General features: G+C 46.0%; 1 protein-coding gene and 2 long non-coding RNA genes across 10 annotated transcripts in view; all 3 read left to right on the plus strand.

Moving 5' to 3' along the window:
• The first annotated feature begins 1,414 nt into the window (after positions 1–1,414).
• LOC114143785 (uncharacterized) lies at positions 1,415–10,206 on the plus strand. 2 transcript variants are annotated; one of them, XR_003595316.1, is made up of 4 exons: positions 1,415–1,884; positions 5,193–5,345; positions 7,717–7,954; positions 8,940–10,206. It is a non-coding gene; the product is annotated as an uncharacterized LOC114143785 (long non-coding RNA). The 2 variants fall into 2 exon arrangements; XR_003595315.1 differs by lacking the exon at positions 7,717–7,954 and having other exon boundaries at positions 1,419–1,884.
• A 1,298-nt stretch (positions 10,207–11,504) lies between these two features.
• LOC114143786 (uncharacterized) lies at positions 11,505–13,817 on the plus strand. The gene is made up of 2 exons (XR_003595317.1): positions 11,505–12,194; positions 12,402–13,817. It is a non-coding gene; the product is annotated as an uncharacterized LOC114143786 (long non-coding RNA).
• A 1,356-nt stretch (positions 13,818–15,173) lies between these two features.
• The window catches only part of fhod1 (formin homology 2 domain containing 1), a 33,390-nt gene continuing 22,778 nt past the window's right edge, over positions 15,174–25,785 (plus strand). For 6 of the 7 annotated variants that reach the window (XM_028016098.1, XM_028016099.1, XM_028016100.1 and 3 more), the window contains exons 1-3: positions 15,175–15,621; positions 19,278–19,384; positions 19,469–19,533. In XM_028016098.1, the coding sequence (XP_027871899.1) occupies positions 15,457–15,621; positions 19,278–19,384; positions 19,469–19,533 (337 nt within the window). In that variant the 5' untranslated portion in view covers positions 15,175–15,456. Of the gene's footprint in view, positions 15,622–19,277; positions 19,385–19,468; positions 19,534–25,785 lie in introns of all 7 variants that reach the window. The other variant, XM_028016101.1, reaches the window with a different exon arrangement.

Here is a 25,785-nt window from a genome sequence, read left to right on the forward strand (position 1 = left end):
AGCAGGGGTCTCAAACTCCAGTCCTCGAGGGCCGCAGTCCTGCAGTTTTTAGATGAGCCTCAGGTACAAAACGCTGGAATGAAACGACTTCATGACCTCCTCCTGGTGTAGCTCAGTTCTCCAGAACCTTAATGACCTCATTATTCTGTTCAGGTGCAGCAGAGGCTCATCTAAAAGTTGCAGGACTGGAGTTTGAGACCCCTGTTGTAGATGTTTTATGCAAAAAGCAAACAAAGTTAGATCAACAGCATGGTCACATGATGCAGAGCCATCAACAAACTGCATCAAGTTTGTTTTAGTCAGAAGATTTCGGTTAGTGAAGATCAGAGCTTAGAAACCTGCATAAAGGTTGAAATCTATTTAAATCTAGTTTGAAAGTTGAATTTAGGTTGATTTTAGTTTTCAACCTTGTCTAAAAACAATGTAAAGTCTCATTAAGCAAAAATGATCTATTCATACTAATTATTTTAGTCTAGTAAACAACGTTTATCAAACACAAAACATACAAACAAATATTCGCTCCATATGAAACAAACACAAACAAACGTTGCCATCAGAATTTGGAGTCAGTCAAAATTTCATCTACATTTACAGTCAGTCCTCAATTTTGTATATTTTCTTAAATTGTAATTATCAAATTTACTGAAGCTTCAAAATTTCCTCAATTGTCTTTTAAACATATTTTAATGTTTGAATTCAACTCTAATGTTCAGGATCCTGTTTTAAGTTTTAAACTATGTCTACACATACAAAAGAGAGAGATCTCAATATAATTTAGGATTACAGCAAATAATTGATCATATTTCTGCTGAAGCGCTTCATTAACTAACAAATAAGAAAATGATTGTATTATAACTGATATTTCCAGGACAACAAAACGTCTTTTAACCTCTAAGTTCAACTTTATCACAGCTGAATTTTATAGGAACTTTCTTCTGTTCAATTGAAATGCAACCAAATATTATATGGTATACCAAAATATAAAATGCACTGCAGTATTAATGATCTTTAATTCTTAACAATAAAATATATATATATTTTTATTTATTTTACATTATTTATGCAACTCAGCAAAGATTTTCAAAAAAGGAGAGGAAAAACAATTCTTTAAAAATGTTTAGAGTCTGTATTTACAACGGTTCAGCTTTTTAAAATATTTATTTATTTTAAACTTTTATTTCAAAACCATATTTTTGCTTAGAATGTTCTCTACCGTTTTACTTGTCATATTTCAATGGCATAATTTTGTTAGTCCAAATTACAGGCCTTAATATGTTTAAACATTTTGTTTTGTTTGTTTTTTGTGTATTTGAATAAACAAAATGATTTTATTTCTTAAAAGGCTCAGTGGGGCGTGCCGTGGTGGCGCAGCGGTTAGCGAGTCCTGGACGCGGCCGTCGCGGGTTCGACTCCCGGACCCGACGACATTTGCCGCATGTCTTCCCCGTTTCCTGTCACCCTGCTGTCATATAAGGGGCATTAGAGCCACAAAATACCCCCTGGAGGGGTAAAAAAGAAAAGGATCAATCAATAAATTTTATTGATAAGGGACCCTTTCATACTACAAGCAGCTCAAAGAGCTTTACAACCAATGAGCCGTCAGGTTTCTCTGACAAACCGTTCCATAATACTGGATGGATATGAAATGACTAAAACTATATGATCATGCAGAAGGTTAAAATAAGATTCATAAATACATATATATAGAAAAAACAACAAAACAAGCCTAATCGATTTCTACTGGTTTCTTCTCTTTCCCTCTGTCAGAGCCTCACTGCAGTGCATCTGACCTCTGACCTCAGCTCCTCAAACCTGTCCTCCATGGACCGGATGATGTCCCTCCTACAAAACCAGCTGATGAAAGACAACGAGAAGATGAGGAAGGTGAGGAAGACCTTCATCACCTCCAGCCACTGAAGAGTCTGTTGATCCTAATTTTGTTTTTGACACCAGAGAACTGATGGAACATTTACATTCAGGGAACAACTGTCCATTCAGGGAACGATGGTCCATTCAGGGAACGACTGTCCATTCAGGGAACGACTGTCCATTCAGGGAACAACGGTCCATTCAGGGAACGATGGTCCATTCAGGGAACGACTGTCCATTCAGGGAACGATGGTCCATTCAGGGAACGACTGTCCATTCAGGGAACGACTGTCCATTCAGGGAACGATGGTCCATTCAGGGAACGACTGTCCATTCAGGGAACAACGGTCCATTCAGGGAACGATGGTCCATTCAGGGAACGACTGTCCATTCAGGGAACGACTGTCCATTCAGGGAACGATGGTCCATTCAGGGAACGACTGTCCATTCAGGGAACGACGGTCCATTCAGGGAACGATGGTCCATTCAGGGAACGACTGTCCATTCAGGGAACGATGGTCCATTCAGGGAACGACTGTCCATTCAGGGAACGACTGTCCATTCAGGGAACGATGGTCCATTCAGGGAACGACTGTCCATTCAGGGAACAACGGTCCATTCAGGGAACGATGGTCCATTCAGGGAACGACTGTCCATTCAGGGAACGATGGTCCATTCAGGGAACGACTGTCCATTCAGGGAACGACTGTCCATTCAGGGAACGATGGTCCATTCAGGGAACGACTGTCCATTCAGGGAACAACGGTCCATTCAGGGAACGATGGTCCATTCAGGGAACGACTGTCCATTCAGGGAACGATGGTCCATTCAGGGAACGACTGTCCATTCAGGGAACGACTGTCCATTCAGGGAACGACGGTCCATTCAGGGAACGATGGTCCATTCAGGGAACGACTGTCCATTCAGGGAACGATGGTCCATTCAGGGAACGACTGTCCATTCAGGGAACGACTGTCCATTCAGGGAACAACGGTCCATTCAGGGAACGATGGTCCATTCAGGGAACGACTGTCCATTCAGGGAACGACTGTCCATTCAGGGAACAACGGTCCATTCAGGGAACGATGGTCCATTCAGGGAACGACTGTCCATTCAGGGAACGATGGTCCATTCAGGGAACGACTGTCCATTCAGGGAACGATGGTCCATTCAGGGAACAACGGTCCATTCAGGGAACGACTGTCCATTCAGGGAACGATGGTCCATTCAGGGAACGACTGTCCATTCAGGGAACGACTGTCCATTCAGGGAACGATGGTCCATTCAGGGAACGACTGTCCATTCAGGGAACAACGGTCCATTCAGGGAACGATGGTCCATTCAGGGAACGACTGTCCATTCAGGGAACGACTGTCCATTCAGGGAACGATGGTCCATTCAGGGAACGACTGTCCATTCAGGGAACGACGGTCCATTCAGGGAACGATGGTCCATTCAGGGAACGACTGTCCATTCAGGGAACGATGGTCCATTCAGGGAACGACTGTCCATTCAGGGAACGACTGTCCATTCAGGGAACGATGGTCCATTCAGGGAACGACTGTCCATTCAGGGAACAACGGTCCATTCAGGGAACGATGGTCCATTCAGGGAACGACTGTCCATTCAGGGAACGATGGTCCATTCAGGGAACGACTGTCCATTCAGGGAACGACTGTCCATTCAGGGAACGATGGTCCATTCAGGGAACGACTGTCCATTCAGGGAACAACGGTCCATTCAGGGAACGATGGTCCATTCAGGGAACGACTGTCCATTCAGGGAACGATGGTCCATTCAGGGAACGACTGTCCATTCAGGGAACGACTGTCCATTCAGGGAACGACGGTCCATTCAGGGAACGATGGTCCATTCAGGGAACGACTGTCCATTCAGGGAACGATGGTCCATTCAGGGAACGACGGTCCATTCAGGGAACGACTGTCCATTCAGGGAACAACGGTCCATTCAGGGAACGATGGTCCATTCAGGGAACGACTGTCCATTCAGGGAACGACTGTCCATTCAGGGAACAACGGTCCATTCAGGGAACGATGGTCCATTCAGGGAACGACTGTCCATTCAGGGAACGATGGTCCATTCAGGGAACGACTGTCCATTCAGGGAACGATGGTCCATTCAGGGAACAACGGTCCATTCAGGGAACGACTGTCCATTCAGGGAACAACGGTCCATTCAGGGAACGACTGTCCATTCAGGGAACAACGGTCCATTCAGGGAACGACTGTCGGTCTCCTGTTGGACATTCCCAGTATGGGAACCAATCCACAAAGGATTTAAGATTTATGTTCAGCATTTTTATTCTTTATTCATTTTCCTCTGCTTTTTTTCTTTTCTTTTTAATATTTCATTATCAGATAGTCAAACAGTTCTTCCCGAGGAGGAAATTGCGTTCTGGAACCACGTTGACCCGTTGGTCCTGAACTGGGTGGGATTTCCTCTTTAGACTGCAAACGTCTTCGCAGAATCCAACAAATCAGCTTTGTGGTGGCTCTGCCTCTTACTCCTTTAAGAGGGTCTTTATTTCCCATAAAGGTCTTTAGGTCTAGTTCCCTTAATTTAGAAAACCAAAACTCAAGAAACATCTGCCTTATTCACTGTTAAGGACTTTAACTAGGACACTGACCTAGAAATCTGTGGTTCCATTTTTCTCTTAACCCGGTTTGGGACTCAACCCAAACATCTGGGAGGGACTCTACCCCACCCCTCTTTTATTTGTTTTATTTGATATAGTTTGATTTTTCTCTCTGGGACTTGATCACCATCAATCTCTGTTCCAGTGTGAACGTTTATCGGATCCTTTACTATTTTAGATCAAAGTGCAGAACTTCAACATTTGCTTGGATGTTTAGTTGTATTTCAGATATTCAATAGATTTTTACTTAATTGCCGGACAGATCCACACACTCCCTCCTAGCCAGCGGCCATCTTGAAAAAACGTCATAAAAGACCCAGTTCTGCAATAGGACTGGGGTCAAAGGTCAGCGGCCATCCCATAATAAACAGGCATTATGGGATGGATTATCAGAGTTGACTCATGGCTTAGAATGGGTTAGTCAAAGTAAATTCACCTTTTACTATTTCAACTATTTAGCTTGTTAACTAAATGTTAGTTTGAAACTGTAACATTTATAAATGAATCAATGAAATGTGACTTTAAAACTGACTAAACAACCCAAATCATTGCTGATAACCTTTGGCCTTTAAGGATGAATCAAGTGAAACTGTAAACGAAGTGAAGTCAGGTTTCCAGCTGTGAGCTTCTGATGGGTCTCCATGGTGACCTCTGACCCTTCCTGCAGGTAGCAGCCTGACTCGTCCTTGTTTCTCAGCATGGGTGGGAAGTGTACCTCGTCTGCACCCAGAGCGGATCAGAACCGGATGGAACCGGTCCAGTAGCGTGAAGAAGCCTCCGCCCTGCGCCGCTGTGGGTGTCATGACTTACGGCTCTGGAGGTAATTGCTTCATTGGCTGCTGCTGCGTCGCATTAAAGCCGAACCATAACTCAGCGCTGCGGCCTGGCAGGGCGCGCCGCGGCTAGGCTAGCAGCAGGTGACCCGCTCTGACAGCTTTCTGATGAGGTCACATGATTGACGGAGCGCCAGCTGCCGCAGCAGCTCATAAATCTGCTGCTGATCAAGCTGCAAGGAATTATGGGAGGCTGGCTGAGCTGCAGAGCGACGAGAGGAATCGGATGGATCCCAGGAGGATCAGGAGGCGACAGGAAGGTCGTAGAGACACAGACTGCTCAGCATTCACAGCAAGGCCGCGTGAAGTACGCGGACGACACAACAGTAGTGGGTCTCATTTCAGACAACAACGAGACCCACTACAGAGAGGAGATTCTGCAGCTCACTCAGTGGTGTTCAGCCAACAACTTGGTGCTGAACACAGGGAAGACCAAGGAGGTCATTGTGGATTACAGAAGGTCCAGGAGGACGGCTCACACTCCCCTTCTCATAGATGGAGAAGTGGTGGAACGTGTGGACAACATCAAGTTCCTGGGCCTCCACATCACCTCTGACCTCTCCTGGAACACAAACACCTCCCACCTGGTGAAGAAAGCACAACAAAGGCTCTTCTTCCTCAGGAAACTGAGACGGGCTGGACTTTCCTCACGGCTGCTCGTGAACTTTTACAGGGCGATGATTGAGAGCATCGTCTGCCTCAACATGACTGTGTGGTATGGTAGCTGCACAGCACTGGAGAGGAAACAACTGACACGGGTGGTGAGAACAGCACAAGGCATTGTGGGATGCCCCCTCCCAGACCTGGACTCCATTTACACAGACCGGGTCAAGAAGAGAGCTGGATCCATAGCCATGGATTCCAGCCACCCGGGCCACAGACTGTTTGTGCCGCTGCCATCAGGCAAGCGGTTCAGGAATATACGGACTACAACAAATAGACTGAGAAACAGTTTCTTCCCCACAGCCGTCAGAGCCATTACTCCCTGCCGCCCCCCCCTCCCCCCCCTCCCACACATATCATAACCTCGCAGTCACACATACATATCCCCCACCCCCACACAGCCATATTGTTCTGCACTTTGCACTGTCACATTATCTGTACTTTGCCATAATTGGACCTGCTGCTACTTCTTTGGTGTGGTTGAGTGCCTTTAGTTAATTTAGTTGTATATATTGTTATTATTATTATTATTGTGTGTTTGCTTATTTATACTGTATATATTTGACCTTTTGCACGGGAGCTGCAATGGAAATTTCGTTGAATTCTGTTCAATGACAATAAATGCTATCTATCTATCTATCTATCTACCTGCTGGTGGTACAGGTGAGCTGATGGCTCTGTAGCTCCCCCTGCAGGCAGGCGGAGGAAATGTCTCAGGACAATGAGCTCCAGATCAGAACGTTTCCCACAATAACCTCCAGTTTAAGGGGGGAAAGGTGAAAGGTCACCAGGCCGGGAGTCGAACCGTTGACGCCGGCCTTGAGGCCAGAGGCCTCCGCCTACGATTCTCCGGTTCCTCTACTCTGATGCCACCGCCGCCATGTTTTTATCATGTGAACAAACATATTGATTTTAGTTTAATCTCTTGATTAATGGAAACGACGCCGTTAAAAATGATGTTTTGTCGACATAAATCGACAAATTTAGCAGAAAATCGACAAAGATTTGGGTCATCAGTAACGGAAACGCAGCGTCCAGTTAAACGGTGCAACCCGACTGGAGAATCTTTTCCTGAAGGTGGCGCTGCTGGGAAAACAGGCGACGGGGCAAAGTAAAGAAATGAAATCATCAGCAACAAAAAACTGTTCAGTCTCTTTATGAGATTTTATTTTGGGTCAGTTTAAATGGTAAAGTGTGTGTGTGTGTGTGTGTGTGTGTGCGTGTGTGTGTGTGTGTGTTTGAGAGAGAGAACCAGGTTTTTATATCCTTATGGGAACCATTTCTGTCTGCAATGTGAGATGGTGAACAGAATTGCTGCTTTGTGTTGCAGAATGAATGGAAGTTAATGCCTGTGCGTGCGTGGGTTCTCTCCGGGTACTCCGGCTTCCTCCCACAGTCCAAAAACATGACTGTCAGGTCAATTGGTTTCTCTAAATTCTCCCTAGAGTGTATGTGTGCATGGTTGTTTGTCCTGTATGTCTCTGTGTTGCCCTGCGACAGACTGGCGACCTGTCCAGGGTGACCCCGCCTCTCGCCCGGAACGTAGCTGGAGATGCACCAGCACCTCCTGACCCCATTAGGGACAAGGGTGACCAGAAAATGGATGGTTGGATGGAAAGGCCCCACAAGACACGAAAACACGACTCTGTGTGTGTGTGTGTGTGTGTGTGTGTGTGTGACCTCTGAACACATCAGTGTGTGTCTGTGGGGGGGTCTGCCCAGGGACCTTTGAGCAACACTGGAAGCGTGCTGTTCACGTGTCGTCTGCATCGCCGTGGCGACTGGGAGCTCGGCCAACCAGGTTGGCCGTCTGCCCGCAGCAGCACTGACCTCAGCAGGAGGAAGAGGAGGACGAAGGCCGTCCAAGTGGAGGAGAAGGGAGAGGCTTCTGGGCTCTGATTGGCTGCGACAGACGCCATGGTTACCTGGACAGGTGAGGGTTCTGCGGATCAGAACCAGACGGTGTGTTGATCTCTCACCTCCAAGCTTTCTGCCCGTCATCGAGTCCAACAGGAGCGACGGGGCCCCGGCGGCCATGTTGGATCCAGACCCATCAGTTTTCCAGCTGACTGGCCTGCTGGATCCAATCAGCGTCTCGGTTCTTCCACATCCAGCTAATCAGCGCCAGGCGGCTCCACTGATCCTGCTCTTCCCCTAAACATGAGTTATTTCATGTGAGCGGCTGCAGTTGTTACGGAGAGGCCGTAAATCCAGCCTAGTCAAATCACAGACGCGTGGAAACACACGCCTCATTCATCAGAACCAGAGAAGCTGCTAAACGGACTGGAACCGGTTCACCAGCAGAAACGTTTAGCTTTACCCTGAACTTTCTCTGAGTTAAATGCCATTTTAGTCTCTTCTGGGGTCAAATCCTGACTGAGGTCAAAGGTTGCCTTCCATCCCTCCTAAATGAACTGAAGGACTTTGAAATCCATGGAAACTTTTGAGCCTTTTCCAGTTTATATGTGAGCAGTCATGTTATTAAAGGAGCTGCAGATTGCTAAAACTCATAAACCGCAGCAGTTAGCATGATGCTATGCTAACGTAGCATCATGCTAACTGCATGATGCCACACTAATGTAGCATCTCAGGTTGAACTCAGTATTTTCCTGGTATAAAACTGGTCAGGTGTTTACAGCTCTGCTTTAATGTTGCCATGCAAATTTCTGAGTTTGAATTATTGACTCCAAACTATTGATTACTGAAAAATTACTTTTAATTCTGCAGTTTGTTTCAACAATATTTCAATGTATTTAACATGTTGTGCAGTATATTTTCCACTATAATTTCTGGTTTTAATATAAATATAATAACATGAATTTACCAACAGATGTAAAAATACAGAAAATGTCATTTTGGATCAACAGAAATGTGAGTAAATTAAACTTTTTAAATTACAGTAAAAACATCTGTTTTAGCGTCGATGGAAATGTTGGCAAAGTCGAAATGTTTCGGTGACTGAGGCTCTCCGGCGTCCCGCCTCCTGATTGGACGGAGCGGCTGCTCGGTTTGTCTCAGTGAAGCTGGTGTCACGTGGTTTCCATGGAAACGGCGATGCAGAGGGCCAAACATCAGAAAGAGGTCAGCATCGGGATCATTAGCGCCCCCTTTGGTGAGGCCGTTGTTAGCATCACTGAACAGATCTGGTTCATGCGTTCAGCATCCTGAGGCGAGGGGAGCTTCATCAGCGCAGACCGAGCGCCTGAAGGACTGAGACCGTTTCCTCCCCGCTGCAGTTAAATCTCTCCGTCGCTTACCTGTTGGTTGCCATGGTTACAGGATGCAGGAGCCTGGGCTGTTCACAACACATGCAGGAACACGATCGTGTCTGAAACTGTCGGGAGGTATGGTTGCCATGGTTACAGCAGGTTACCAACAGGAGCTGTAGGTGAGATGAACATGAACCTCTGGTTCTGCTGAAACCCACCAAACTGGATCAAAGATCTAGATGAGTCCAGATCTAGGACCAGATCTAGGCTCCAGCTGATGCAGGGAGCTGCCGGTTGTTTGGACCGGTTCTGGTCCTGGGGGACAGAACGCTGCGCCTCCCGGAGCCGCTCCGTCAGCAGCGCCTCGTTAATAACTTCATCTCTTCATCGTTAGAGCCCCCCCCTCCCCCCCCCCGGGGAGCGGCGATGCAGAAACACACGGTTCAGAGTGTGAGGAAGAACAAGGAGGCCGGCTGCTTGAGCAACCCGCCGCCACCCCTCACCCACTTCCTGTAAGCTCTGATTGGCCCAAGAAGTGGGGGAAAGGTCGGGGGGGTTAGGGGGGGGGCGCGGCCCCCTCTGAGCTGAGGCTCTGAGCGAGGCGTGCAGCCGGGGTCAAGAGGTCAAATCCCAGCAGGGTTGGGCAATAGGTGGAGTGAGAGCCAACAGGATGAAGACTGCTGCTGGGCCGTCCCAGTTACTACTGGAACCAGTGGAGTGATGTTGTCCATCATGGAAGAAGTGAAGTTTTATATTTGGACCTAAAGAGGAACAATCTAGAGCTATAGATCTAGAGTCAGCTTCAGTTGTTCCAGCTGTAAACCAGAGGCTGACCTCTGACCTGACCCTTGGGTTCCACAGTGGACCTTCTAGCAGCTCCAGAACATTTCCAGGACCAGAGACTAAAGTCTCAGATCACTTAGACTTAGACTGACTTTATTGTCATTTTCATGCACAGGGTGAATACAGAACCAAATTTCGTTGCATACGGCTCAGAACAATGTTTAAGCTTCCAATGTTGTGAGGTTACTCCAGAATAAAATAAAATACAGTATAAAATATGAATATAAATATAAAATATAAAGTGCAGGAATGACAGTAAAATAGAAGTTATTTAGCTCTGTACATGTGCAAGGTATGAAGTGGAGACCAGTTTTTAAGTGCAGTCCAGTTAAGAGTTCAGCAGTCTGATGGCAAGTGGGAAAAAGCTGTTTCAGAACCTGGTGGACCTGCACCGGATGCTGCAGAACCTCTTTCCAGAGGGCAGCAGGGAGAACAGTCCATGGTGGGGGTGTGAGGGGTCACTGACGATGTTTCGGCCTCGGGACACGCAGCGCTGGGATGAAATGTCCTGGATGGAGATCAGAGAAACTCATCATGTTTTCATTAAAGATCTGCTGGATCAACCTTCAGACCTCTCAGGTCCTGGCTCTGGTTCTGGTTCTGGTTCTGGTTCTGGTTCCAGAACCAGAACCAGAACCAGTTTTGTCTCCTCTTTTTGTATTTGATGAGACAAAACGTGACGTTTATTGTTTCATAATTGGCGACTTTATGATGTTTCTGTGGAACGATGAACTGTCTTGTTGCTGAAATGTTTTTCACTAATTCCTTTATTTAACCAGGTAAACCCCGTTGAGATCTAGATCTCATTTTCAAGAGGGACCTGAGCAAAAAATTTGCAATACATAGCAACCTGGTTACAATAATAAACAACTGCAGAGCACAACAGCCTAGTCAAAGTCCTGAGTTGATGCTGTGGTTCACAGTGACGAGTTGGACACTTAAAGTCTTTCTGAGCCGTTTCTGGTCTTTGGATACATCTGAAAAATAAACACAAAAGACAAAATATTTTTGAGTTTCTGTTTTTACTTCCCAATAATTCACCGTGTGACAGAATGATCTGCTGCTGGACCGCACCGACCCGCTGCAGAACATCAGGGCCGGGTTAGAGGTCACTCAGGGGTCAGGAGGTCTCCGTCTGCCCATCACTTGTCTTGCGTAAGTCCAGGACGCCTGGACGACCGTCCTGCTGTGAGGACGTCTGTCTTCCCTCTGGAAACCGGCCCAGAGGTTGAGAAACAGCAGCTGGGAGATTCTGGAGGTTCTGCTGATCCGAGGGATAAAGAGCCGAGTCAGCAGGACGGGGGCCGGAGGGCTGAAACCTGAGACTGGAGATGGACGGATGAATTTACCTCCAGGCCTTCATCAGCCTGGCGGGCTGCCAGCCTCCAGTTGCTCCTCCAGGCTGAGATTCATTCAGATTTTATCCAGAAACAGCAACAGGAAAACGTCAGTATGTGAACACAGCCTGGGGTCAGAGGTCATTCACCTGAACTATATCCACTTCCTGGTCATGCTAACAACATGTTAACAACTTCAGCTAATAAAGTCAATAATGGATCAAAATATTTGGACACTTTAACTAGGATGAAACAACTGAAGAGAATAAATATTTATTTTAACTGTATTTTTTTCCTTTCTTAAGAAACTTTAAATTTTCTGTTTAGGTTTTGTTAATAATGTCTTTTAGCCGTATTTTAAACTTTAAATATCTTTTAACTCAAAGACATGTTGAGCTGGACAACCAATCAACTGATTGACCGACTGACTGACCGACTGACCAAGTGACTGACTGACTGACCGACTGACCAAGTGACTGACCAACTTACTGACCGACTGACCAAGTGACTGACTGACCGACTGACCAAGTGACTGACCGACTGACCAACCGACCCACCCCAGGTGAAATGTATGTACACCCCGTCCAGGTTCTGACTCCAGAAAACACCCAGCTGATCCAGACTGGCATTATTTAGAGAAGATAGAGAAAATGAAGAAAGTAAGTACACCCTGCTGTCTTCCCACCCTGACAGGTTTGCTGGAGGCTGAACCAGAACCAGTGATCTAACTGGATTAACTGGGATCTTCTGACTAGTTGAGGAAATCTCACCTGTGAGGTCAAAGGTCAGTGAAGTCCTACATGCCATCCCCTGACTGTTCCTCTCCTCCCAGATGAAGCTGAACTCTGCGGTCTAGGTCTGGTTAGAGCGATTACCATGGCAACGGCCTGCTAGAAGCCTTGTGGGCGTGGCCTGATGTGACAGAATGATCAATGGATCGATAAGAGAGCGAGATAATCAACCACAGACTGTGTGTGTGTGTGTGTTTCAGTGTCTTTCATCACGTTTCTTACGCAACCCCGCTGCAAGCCGTGGGACCGGAGGAGCCGTGGAGCGCTGCTGCCCCCTGCTGGAGCTGCCATGAACGGCACCGTGTGATCAGCTCAGTTTGATTATTTATCAGGGACGATGTTAAAAAAACAAGTGGCGGAGATTTTCTACAGATTTAGCTTCAGCTGGTTTCCATCTGCAGGTGACTTACTGTAAAATCATCCAACATGCATCCATATAATAATAATAATAATAATAATAATAATAATATATTATTATCTCTCATTTTTATTCACTTATTGTTTGTGCAGCTGGACTGTTCCTTCTTGCTGTTTCTGGTCACAAACTTTTCCATTTAGCGCCGCGACGCTAACAGTAGCAGAAAAGCAGCCAGTCAGAAAGATGAGCATGACAAATAACATTTCAATCAATTATTTTACCTTCTATTTTATAACAATGATTGAAAAGCAGAGTACATTTTATGATTAAAAAAATATTACACCCTATATTTTTATTTTTGCTTCTTCTTCTCATCTCCAGTTGGAGGGAAAATGTTCCAGCTGCTCGAATCCACAGGCAGAAAATCAAATAAATACTTTTTTTTAAGTCCCAAAATGTTTCAGATTAAAAGGAAACCTTAGAATCATGATGGTTCTCTTCTGCATGCAGATATGAAGGGATGGTGGAGAGAAAAACAGAATAAATAATCATTTATTAATCCCAACAAATTAAATTGCAATAATTCAGATTATGTTATTAATCTCTGAACTGCTGATTCCCTTCAGAACATCAACGTGACTCAGAAAGTTCTGCAGAAGTTAAAGAAGAAAGTTCCGTTCTGGATGGAGAACCACTTTCATAAAACACCATAAAGCATCTCCAGTAGCAGTCAGTGTGGCAGCGAATGTGAAGAGGCCTCTGACTGACATGCTGACAGCTTAGCATCCAGGCAGCAGACGAGTCACTGCTTTTTGGTCAGAGAGACGCTGGAGTTCGGAACGATTCTTGGAAAACATGGCTGAACTTCCATCAGCCTCCTGATCAGCTCCTCTCTGACCGGGGTCAAAGTTCACGGTTCATCTGAGCTTTTGAGATGCTTATCAGCTGCTCCAACCTGTAAAAACACCTCGTTGCTATGGTTACGCGACATAACAACATTGCAAAAGTTAAAAGGTAAAAGCAGAAAATCTTCCAGCTGCTTAGTGTCCAGCAGAGCTGCTCCAACATGCTGCCACCAGGAGGCGCTGAGAGGAGAAATGCTCAAAAAGGTCTCAGGAATGTAGAATAACATGAAGAATGTTGACAGGGAAGATTGATAACGGAGTGAAAATCACTGATGAGTTAAAATGCAAAACTCCGGAGGATAGAAGGACCGGCAAGAGACGAAACCTTAAAATAAAAATTCAATTAAACAAGACGAAACGGGTGAAGAAGCCATAAAATAAAACATTAGTAGTAACTGTCCTCTGATGCGATGCAGTGCTTCAGCCGCCAGAAGGCGCTGTGGAGCAGCTCCCCGGTCTGTTGAAATAATGGAATCAAGTTTAGTTTCTAAACTGATCCCAGAGCAGCTCCACGCGACTCCCTGAGCTCATGATGTCATTCTGACGTGAGCAAACACCCTCACCACCAAACCGGAACTTCTAGGATACTCCTTCACATTAAAAACCTGGCGTTCACTGTAATGGATGCTGGAAAACATGTAAAGATATAAAGTTAACCCAGAGGTTCTGGAGGTTCTGGAGGTTCTGCAGGACTGAACAGCTGTTTACGGTGAAGTCATCAAATCGTCTCTTCTGTTTCTGCTGGACGTTAAAGATGAAAACGTTTCTCCTGCTGGAGTTCAGGTTAGCATCCTGAGTTCAAGTTGGCTCAGATTTATTTCAGATTTATATTTCTGCCTCTTCTGGAGTTCAGATAAACCGATCTGAACGGCCAGCAGCAGAACTGGATCAGAACCAGACCCAGAACTCTCTTTGAAATGGAGATGAGAGAATATTTTCAGTTTGCTTGGGCTCTGAAGGCCTCCTGGATTATTGCTTTAAATCCCAAATATTATGTTTAAAAAAGTTTTCTGTATTTGTGTTAAATGTGATTGAGCAGAAAACTTTATTTTATTTTTCTGTTTTTAATTGTTTAGGACTGAACCTGCCAAAAGTATCAATAAATATGCAAATAAACAAACGGCTCGATAAACTATTTAATTTGGCAAAAATTGCATTTAACACATAGAAAAAAATGAGAATTTGTCCAACCTAATTATATAATGTGTATTATATCTGAATATTAACAAATTGTTTTATAGTTTACTACAGTATTAAACTAAGATTATCACCATAATCTAAGTCAGTGGTTCCCAAAGATTTTCTGGGCCCCCCTATGGATTACAACAAAATCGCCCCAAAAAGAAAAAACAATCAACTGGTCACATATTGTTCAACCACAAACCATCTTTACAGTGAAACACTTTTGTGTAACTGTGTTGGTTTTTTTCATTCATCCATACTGCTTCCTGTCCCCCCGCCCCCTCCCTGCAATGGCACTGCGCCTCCCATAGGGGGCGCGCCCCACACTTTGGGAACCACTGATCTAAGATTCCATTTTTCCTCTTTCCTCTTATTTTCTTAGTTTTCTTTTAACTTCATTATTTTAGTCATACATTCATTTATTTTGTAGTCTATTATATATGAGCAGTGATGTCATAGTGACGTGTTGCTCAGATTATGAAGAGAAGCCATCTTTGATTTCACCTCTTTATTATTTTGAATCAGAAAATCAAAACAAATTTATTCAGCTGGATTTATTTTCTAAAGCGAAAGGCCGGCTCTCTGATCGGATGAGCTTTATTCTGAAAGGCCAAACCGGATGTAGTCTCTGGTTGTGTGTGGTAAAATGCCAGTTCCAAATATGGGCCTGACGTCATCCCTAGGCCCCGCCCCTTTGTGCAGCCAGGTCCTCCTGCGCTCAGCTTCGTTTAAACTTTCCTCCGCGGCGCAGCGAGCCGCACCGACTCTCCCCCAGCAGCGCAGCCGCAGTCTGGTCGCTGACTTTCGGCCATGGATTCCGTCACCTGCCGGGTCCAGTACCTGGAGGACTCGGACCCGTTCATCTGCACAAACTTTCCCGAACCGCGGAGACCTCCGACTGTCTCCCTGGAGGAGGACCAGCCGCTGAGCGAGCAGATCTCCGGGATCCACAAGCTGCTCGGGGCGCCGCTGAAGGTGGGTCACACTCCGAACCGGGCCGGAACCGGGCTCAGCGTGAGCTTAGTGCCAAAATCTGTCAGGTGAGGCGCATGGAGGGAGGAAAGGTTTCCAGGGTGAGGTGTCTCGTAGCCAGGGTGACGTCATGATGAATAATTACACAAAACGAGTCCGGTCCAGTTAAAGGTTCACCTGGACAGGTGAGTCCGGAGGAGCAGGAAGTCCCGCCTCTTTACTGACCGGAAACACGTCAGATAAATGTGAACCTCTTCAGTAGCTGAGGCCCGGTCCAAACCGGGTCAGAACCGGGAATCAAACACAGCAGCCGGTCCACAGCACACACAATGGCCTAGTCAAAGTCCTGGAAGGCTGTGATGGGACGTTCGGAGAGCAGAACCACAACAATCTGAACCGGAGTTGGAAACCAGAGTGGACCAGAACCGGTTCTGCTGAGATGGAACCGGGTCTGTGGAGGTTCTGCTGGATCTTCTGGTTCTGGAGGTTCTGATGTTTCTGTGTTGGGCTGTCAGAGGTTTTCTGTTCTGATCTGGGTCAAAGTTTCTGCTCACCTGTTGAGCAACCAGCAGTGAAGGGGGCGGTGCTTCCAGCACCTGGGCAGGTAGACCAGGGGGCGGGGCTTCAGGAGCTGCAGCTGATTGGTCCTTCAGGCTTCAGTGAAATCCGTACTGCAGAGGAAACGACCAGTCTGAAGACAAACCTCCCAGTCCTCCCAGTCTCTCTCCCAGTCCTCTTGTTCCTGGCAGATTTTTTCCGTTTTGCCAAACAGGAAGTGAGCAAAGTGCCGCAAAATGATTCAGAGGCGACTCAGTGTGGAGCCAGAGGTCAAAGGTCAGAGTCCTCAGACGGAGACAGACAGACCTGTCTGACCTGAACCCACCAGAACCAGAACCTGTCAGTCCCCAGACCAGGATCTGAGTCACCTTTAACCTTTGAACTTTTTAACTGCCAAAATACTTTAAAAAAAACAAGTTTCTGTTTATCACAGTAAGAGATTATTATTATTATTATTATTATTATTTAAACTTTAAATTATCAGAAAATTTTCCAGATTTTTTTTATGATCATAAAATGCATCAGAACTGAAAACTCCTATTTAAACTTCAGGTTGTTGACCTTTAGTAACGATGACAAGTTGGACCCGACCGGTCCGAGTCCAGTCTGCTGTGAGACGTTTGAGGCCTGCAGGAGTGTTCAGACCTCTGATTGTTCCCATCATGCCTTGGGGCCGGTTCCGCAGCCTGGGAGGGTGTGCAGTCTTCATCCTCTTCCTCGGCCCCCAGCAGGAAGTGGGCGGGGCATCCGATAAGCTAACTGCAGCGTTTCCTTCCTGTTTAAAGGATTAAAGGAGCAGTCTGCCTTTCTCCTCTACTGGACGGGTCGATCCGGTGGTTCTGATCAGAACCTGGACCCGACCAGACTTCTGGTCTGCCTGTCCGTCTGAAGGTCCTCCTCGATCAGACCACAGGTGGCGCTACGCCTGGGCGCCTGACATTCTGCGACGTTCAGGAGATTTTCTGGGTTTCATAATTTAAATATTTATCAATGACCTGCAATAAACCTCTAGATCAGGGGTCTCAAACTCCAGGCCTCCAGTCGCTGTCCTGCAGTTTTTAGATGTACCACAGGTACAAAGCGCTGGAATGAAACGACTTCATGACCTCCTCCTGGTGTGGATCAGGTCTCCCAGCCTCACTAACAACCTCATTATTCTGTTCTAAAAGTTGCAGTTTGAGACCCCTGGTCTAAATGATCAAATTCCAGATTTACCTCTTTGCTCTGTTTCATAATAAAGCATAATAAAAATCGTATTAAAAACAAAACGGGCCACGCCCACCACTATAACCACGCCCACTATTATGGCCACGCCCACTGTCAGCTGATGAAGCCTTCAGGTCTGCAGATTTAAAATTTGATTTGTTGGTTTCAACACTTAAAGTTCACTTTCTAAAACTGTAAAAGAAAAAAAGTGTGATTGTTGTTACCATGGTTACAATCTGATGCCACGAGTTTACCGGGCCAGTTCTGGTTCTGGTTCAGTCCGGTTGCTTCAGAACCACCAACTGGAAGACAGAGCTGATTATTATGCGCTGGGATTCGAACCCAGAATCTCCCTGCTTCCACCACAGCAACACTCTGGATCAAACTGGGTCCAATAGAACCAAACCGCCTGGTCCAATAGAATCAGGCCGAACTGGGCCACTGAACGTTACCAAACCTCAGAAAACCTGAGAATCAGTTTCTAAAGCTGGGCAGTGAGCTCACTCTGATAAACCAGACCAGAACCAGAACCAACACGCTGCAATTACTGCATCGCTTTAAAATGTGGAGCTGAGCTTCATCATCCTCCTCTTCCTCAGCTCCAGTCCAGAAATAGCAGGCAGAATGTGGTGCTACTGGTTCTACTGGTCCAGAACCTCTGTCTGTGCTGCTTGACTGGCCGAGGTCCGATTAGAGCCAGGAGGACTAGAGACGATTACTAGACCAGATTGGACGTCGCTAGAGAAATGGTTCTGGATCAGGAAGTTCTGGTTCTGGTGGAGTTTGGGTCGTGATCGTCTGTGTTCCAGATCCTTCTGGGTCCAGTTGAGTTGGTTCTGTTTGTTGTGGCAGCAGCTGCTGCTGGATCTGTTTACGGTGCACACATGCGCGTGCACACACACACACACACCCACACACACACGCACACACACACACACACACTCTCTCTCTCTCTGGTTCTGACGTCGCTGCTGCAAAATGATTCATAATCTATAAATAAATGAATGAAGCCTGTGATCTTCAATATTTCCCAGCTTGAGTCTCTATATTTATATTCTTTTAATACAAATAATCCAGTTTATTTATTTCATGTTTTTATTCCTCATTAAATAACTCCGATAAAGTTTGAATACATCCAGCTGTGGCTAACATCCAGCTAGCAGGTATGTGGCTAACATCCAGCTAGCAGGTATGTGGCTAACATCCAGCTAGCAGGTCTGTGGCTAACATCCAGCTAGCAGGTCTGTGGCTAACATCCAGCTAGATGGTCTGTGGCTAACACCCAGCTAGCGGGTCTGTGGGTAACATCCAGCTAGCGGGTCTGTGGGTAACATCCAGCTAGATGGTCTGTGGCTAACATCCAGCTAGATGGTCTGTGGCTAACATCCAGCTAGATGGTCTGTGGCTAACACCCAGCTAGCGGGTCTGGGTAACATCCAGCTAGCGGGTCTGTGGGTAACATCCAGCTAGATGGTCTGTGGCTAACATCCAGCTAGATGGTCTGTGGCTAACATCCAGCTAGATGGTCTGTGGTTAACATCCAGCTAGATGGTCTGTGGCTAACATCCAGCTAGCTCAGGGGTGGGCAACTCCAGGCCTGGAGGGCCTAAAAGTCTCCTGCAACTTTTAGATGTGTCTCTACTTAAACACACCTGAGTCAAATAATGAGGTCATTAGCAGGACTCTGGAGAACCTGACTGCACTGAGGAGGAGATTTAGCTGTTGGATTCAAGTGTGTTGGACCAGGGAGACGTCTAAGAGTTACAGGACACGTCTAAGGCCCTCCAGGACCAGGATTGCCCACCTCTGAGCTAGATGGTCTGTTGCTAACATCTAGCTAGCTAGTCTGTGGCTAACATCCAGCTAGGAGTGAAACCGATCCGGTTGTGTTGCAGCTGGAGGACTGCGCCCTGCAGGTGTCTCCCAGCGGGACGTACCTGGACCTGGACTCGTCTCTGGCGGAGCAGCGGGATGAGCTGGACACCGTCTACCAGGACCTGGCGTGAGTCTGAGTCCCGACCCCCGACCCTTGCTGCTGTGGTACCAAAACCGGCACCGGGTTCTGACTGTGTCTCTGTTTCCACAGAAAGGGCAGGAAGCCGATCCTGGTCCTGAGGAACCAGCTCTCCGTCCGCGTTCACCTCATCCTGGGTAAATGTTTCCGTCTGCTGACTCACAGGAAAGGCAGGCAGAGTTTCCTCTGACTCAGCCGGTTCTGTTGGGTCGCCTGGTTCTGGAACCTCTGAGAGGGCTAAACCAAACCTCTGTTTCCATGGAAACCTGAGGACACCAGCCGACGTCTGCAGAGCGGACCAGACCGCATGTCCCTCTGCACCCGGGACGGGTTCTGATGGTTCTGGTTTTGGTTGATATCTTCAGACAGAAATAATTGATCAGGGAGGAGATCAATCTTTTCATAGATTATCTGACATGTTTTTTATGGAAGTTACAATCTGCAGCTTCTACCAAATGCTTGTGATTTTAATGTTTCATTATTTAAACCTTCATGATGAAACGGATCCATTTTTTCTCTGCCGTATAAAAACGCTGCAGCAGATGAAGAGAAAACTCAGCAAACTCTTCTGATCTTCAATCAGATTTAAATGTTTTTCAGTCTGACGGGTTCTTCTAACCGGGTCGAGGTTCTGGTTCTGGTTGTGTGTGTTTCTGCTCAGCGTGTTTTCTGTGTGTTTCCGTGGAGACCGAGGCTTTTATTTTTAGCCCGTTATTTTCTGACCTTATCTGAGCCCAGAAGGCTGCTGCTCTCTTCCTGTTTGTGGCTTCAGTCTCCTCCAGCAGTTTGGATCGGAACCCGTTTGGATCAGAACCGTCCTGGTTTCTGGTGGTTTTTCTCCTCTCGGGTTTCCTCTCTGCTCTGTTTTTGTTTCAGTTGTTGTGTTTTTGCTCGACCCGTTTAAAGTTCTGGTTCTGGCCTGTTAGAACTTGTCAAACATCCGGGGGGAGGAGCTAAATGCTGGCGGCGCTGCAGCCGGGCCGGTTCTGCAGGCGGCTGCCCCGTCTGGGCCCGGAGGGGTTCTCTTTGTTTGCAGCAGCTTCAGTCTGTCGGGACAAAGTTGTGCAAAGTTTCACGGCTGGAGGCGGGGCTTTCCCAGCATGCCTTGCCAGCCTGCAGGCGACTCGCTGAGGAGCCGACGTCAGAAACCACAGCGTTACTTAGACCCAACAGAACCAGAACCACACACAGACAACAGCTGACCTCTGACCTTTAAGATGCTGGCTGGGCCTGTAGCGTCAGACGTTTAGCTCCCCCTCTGACCTCTGACCTCTCAACCTCAACATCTGATTAAAATTAGGATTAAAAAGAATCAGGAAATTCTGGCCTGAAAAATCCAAATAAAATGAGAATAAATTTAATGTTAAACAAGATGAAATCTGAATGTATAATAATCACATAGCATAAAAATCTAAATAAAATCAAAATAGGATCAGAATAAAATCTTGGCACAAACCAGAATTTAAAAAAGTCAGAAAATAAATGAGATAAAATTGAATCAACCCAAAATCAGATAAAAGATTGAGATAAAAATGAAGGTAAAATGTGAGTAAAACTCCTTAGAAATGAAAACTATCTGGATAAAAAATGTTTTCCGGTTCATGATTAAATCTAAATTTGAAAAACAAATCAATAAATAAATCAATAATTGAGTCAGAAATATTGATTTCATCTTGTTTTTGCCCCAGAAGCCTAAAGATGTATTATTATAGATTTTTATTCATGTGGAGACAATCAGCGTGACCAGAATGAGTCTCAATTCATTTCTATTCCTGCTGCTGGGAACACTGGGAACACTGGGAACAACGGGATCCAGTTTTAGGTAACTGGAAAGGACCAGATGAAGCTTTTCTTTTTTTTTTTTAACTTTATTTTATTTTTTTACAACACATGTTCATAGTTACATTCTTCCGTCTCTTACTGACATTTATCATCTGCATTATAACTTGGCAGCAGGAGATGAGACAGTAGGTGTTCTTAACAAATGTAATAATGATTACAGAAAAACAGAACGGAATCAACAGACAGATAACAGCAAAATAAAATAAATACAAAACATACGATTAAATCCTCCCTGAGTTAAAGTTTTTTACACCATGGTATTTTAGACCGACCCAAGAGAACATACAAGTGCAAAAGGCCAATCCTGTAATTGTGTCACTGAAATAATAACGGCATGAAGCTCCACCTTATATTAACAACTGTTTTTTGAAGCCTTAAGGAATATGTGATTTCTTCCATCAAATGAATGTCCCAAACTTTTTTCATCCATGTGTTATATGTAGGAGGTCCTGGCTTCAGCCATCTGATAGTTATGCATTTCAATGCTGCTGTGAGCAAGATTCTTAGAAGATATCTATCATCCTTCCTGTCCAATCCATCGGGTATTACTCCCAAAATTGCCACCAAGGGGGTTTTTGGAACATTTCTTCTGAAAATTACCTTGAGAGCTTCAAAAATGTCCTCCCAGAATACACTTAGTTTAGGACAAGCCCAAAAGATATGAGTATGATTTGCATTCTGCGTCCCACAGTTTCTCCAGCATGGACTGGGTTGTGTCGGGTTCATTTTACTGGTTATTGCTGGCGTTCTGAAAAACCGGACTATTACTTTCCATTTGAATTCTCTCCATGTATTAGAATTTGTTGTTAATTGTGCTTCAGTGGGCTGCACAGTGGCGCAGTTGGTAGCACAGTTGCCTTGCAGCAAGACGGTCCTGGGTTCGATTCCCGGCCGGGGTCTTTCTGCATGGAGTTTGCATGTTCTCCCTGTGCATGCATGGGTTCTCTCCGGGTACTCCGGCTTCCTCCCACAGTCCAAAAAAAAACATGGCTGTTAGGTTAATTGGTCTATCTAAATTCTCCCTAGGTGTGAGTGTGTGTGTATGGTTGTTTGTCCTGTATGTCTCTGTGTTGCCCTGCGACAGACTGGCGACCTGTCCAGGGTGACCCCGCCTCCCGCCTGGAACGTAGCTGGAGAGGCACCAGCACCTCCTGACCCCATTAGGGACAAGGGTGAACAGAAAATGGATGGATGGATGGATTGTGCTTCAGTACATATTTCTTCCCATGTGTCTCCTGCTATTGACTCCTGCAATTCAGTCTCCCATTTATGCTTTATGTTTGTGGAATCGTGCACATTTATGGACAGAAACAGGTCATATATTTTACTAATTACTTTATCATTTCCCTTTCCCCTTTGTATCCATTAGGAAATTTTCTATAGGTGTAGATTCAAGAAGTTTAGTCCAATTGTTGTGTGTCGTCACAAAGGTTCTAAGTTGTAAGTATCTATAGAAGTCCGTCTTAGGGAGGCCAAATTCACTTTTTATCTGTTCAAAGGTTTTGAAATTCCCCTTATTAATTAATTGGTGGATATGAGATAGCCCATAATTAGACCAGTTTTTGAACTCAGAATCTAAATTGTTCGGTGTAAATGTCTTCATATATCCTATATTTGATAAAAGTGAAATCTGTTTTGATAATTTAAAAGCCGATTGTATTTTGTTCCAAACTTTGAGGGTGTTTTTTGTCCAGATTGTCATTTCCTTTGCAGGAGTATCTAAGAAAGGTAATTGAGCACCTGCTTTCCTCTATTTCCAGCCAGCGAGTATCTGCACTATTCTGTAGCCATACTAATAAGGGTTTAAGTTGTGCAGCCCAGTAATAATATTTGAAGTTTGGGAGTTTGAGGCCCCCTTTGGGTTTAGGTAACTGCAGGGTTTTCAATCTGATTCTAGGTCGTTTTTTGCCAAATGAATCCAGTTATCATTTTATCTAAAGTGTCAAAGGTAGATTTGGGAATCTCCACCGGTAGCATCTGGAATAGATAGAGTAGTCTCGGTAAAACGTTCATACGGATACTTTCAACACGCCCTATCAGAGAGATAGGGAGTGTATCCCAACGCTCCAGGTCATTTTTAATGACTCGTAGAAGTTTGCTATAGTTTGCCTCATAGAGGTCACATAGAAGTGGAGGTATTTGAATACCCAGATATTTGATACCGTTCTTGGGCCACTTAAAGCCACTCTGTACTTTTATGAAGTCTGAAATTGTGCCATTTACATCCATAGCTTCCGTCTTTTCTATGTTGATTTTGTAGCCTGAGTAAAATCCATATTGAGAGATGAGCTCTTTCAGGTGGGGGATTGTTGATTTAGGTTCCGTCAAATACAGTAATACATCATCAGCATATAATGAGATTTTGTGTACTTCCTTGTTAATTTCTATCCCTTTAATATTAGCATCATCTCTAATGATTTGGGCTAACGGTTCAACACTAATGGCAAACAGAAGGGGTGAGAGCGGGCACCCCTGTCTGCACCCCCGTTCTAATGAAAATCTAGCAGACCCAAAGCCATTAACTTTAACTGCTGCCTGTGGAGAGGAGTAAAGTGTCAGATGAAGCTTTTCTTCTCCTGGATCTTTGCCCAGAGTGTGTTGCTTCATATGCTTCTGTGTGTGTGTGTGTGTGCGCGCAGGGTGTGTGGGCGTGTGTGTGTGTGTGTGCGCGCAGGGTGTGTGGGCGTGTGTGTGTGTGTGTGTGCGCGCGCAGGGCGTGTGTGTGGTGGAATCTGGTCGATGACTCGCTGAGTCAGGCTGGTATTGAGGAAGAGGAGGGTTCCCAAAAACAATGAGTCGACAGCCTTGCGTTACCATGACAACACCATGTCCTGAATGAGTTTTGAATCCAGATCCTGTCCAGAATCCGGGCCGGTTTCCGGTCTCTGAAAACGTGCAGAGCTCCATCAGACGGCGGATGTTGTGCGTCAGATTTATGGGCGCTCCAGAAACAAGTGAATACAAAGGTTCCTGTTTGGGATTTCTGTAAAAAAAAAAAAACGTTAAGATTGATGTAATTAATAAATTGAGCTAAACTCCCAGCTCTAACATTGATATTCTGTTTCTATTCTGGTATGGATGGAGCGGCGGACCAGAACAACACTTTGGATCTCGATCCGTCTGAATCCGTCCTGAAACAAAGCGCAGACGCGCTGCTTCCTCTGCTGCTTCTCTTCCTGCTCGGCTTGTTTTCCTCGTTTTTCTGCCGGAGATCCAGACGATTGATTATCGGCTGATCGGCCGTCAGCTGGAGACCGGTTTGCTGAAGCAGGGAGGCATCTGAAACATGCAGCGCGGAGCAACGGGGCAACGCCCAGGGGACGCCGCCCTAATGGCTAAAATGTAGCACCTTATGGTCTCCACCAGGGGCAGCGTGGAGCTGAACTGCAGTGGGCCGAGGACACCGCCTTGAGGATCGCCTCGCTGATCTCTGCTCCGACTGGAAACCAGCTGCAGAGAACATCTGGAGCCAGTTCTGCTGCCGAGACGGATTCAGAACCAGAGTCGGTTCTGTTGGACCACATCAACGTTCCGACCAGAGAGACATGGAGGACGGTTCTGTCTGTACAAAACCAGACTCTGGCTCAGTTTGGACCAGGTTCACTCCCAGAGAGGGGTCAAAGGTTAAACACCTCTTCCCTGGTGGCCCTCTCAGCCAGAACTCCGGTACCAGAACCAGTAGCTGTGGCCCGGTTCCTCCGGGTGAATTCGTGCTGCTTGACTCAGACAGGAAATGCCTCAGTGGGTTTATCAGCCTCACGTCCTGTTGAGGATAAACAGGAACCTTCATCAGGATGAAGGTTCTGTTCTGCAGGTCGGATCCGGATCAGCTGCAGATAATAATCCTGATGAATATCTGCATGCTGCAGCACTGGACCTGCAGAGGTTCGGAGGTTCTGTTCGGTTCTGGTACAGATAAGGCAATATTACAAAAAAATTACAAAATAAATATTTCATGTTCTCAGTTTGAACATGAAATATGTTTTTGGGGTTCTGGTTCTGGTCAGACGGGTCCTCTGACCTTCAAAGTCCTTCACTCAGCTGCTCTTCATCATCCTCGTCTTCCTCAGCTGATGGTGGGAAACAGCTGCCAGTCAGCATGAGCCACCATCGGCACGCAGGAAGTGATGTCAGCACGCAGGAAGTGATGTCAGCACGCAGGAAGTGATGTCAGTGGAGGAAAGGAAACTGCAGCTTGTTCTTTTTTTGGTTGTGGATGAGCAGCTGGAGTTCTGCTATTTCTGGATCGGATCACAGTTCAGGACCGGTTCTGGGTGCGACCCGTCTCGACCGCCTGGTTCCCTGCAGGATTCAGGAATGAGGCAGAAAAACCAGTTAGAGGTACAGAACCAGAACCAGCCCGGTTTCCTCTGCTCAGTTCTGATCTGTTCTGGTTGGTTCTGTTCGGTTCTAGTCGGGGTTCTTGCTGAGCCGGGTCAGGTTGAGTTGTTTGCTGGCCCGATTGTGGAGCTGCATTCTGGTTCCAGCGGCGTCTTTGTTTAGAGAGATGAAGGAAGCTGATGGCCCGGTTTGCTGGTTCTGACCCA

Source organism: Xiphophorus couchianus, chromosome 4 (genome assembly GCF_001444195.1).
Source record: "Xiphophorus couchianus chromosome 4, X_couchianus-1.0, whole genome shotgun sequence".
Taxonomy (NCBI): domain Eukaryota; kingdom Metazoa; phylum Chordata; class Actinopteri; order Cyprinodontiformes; family Poeciliidae; genus Xiphophorus; species Xiphophorus couchianus.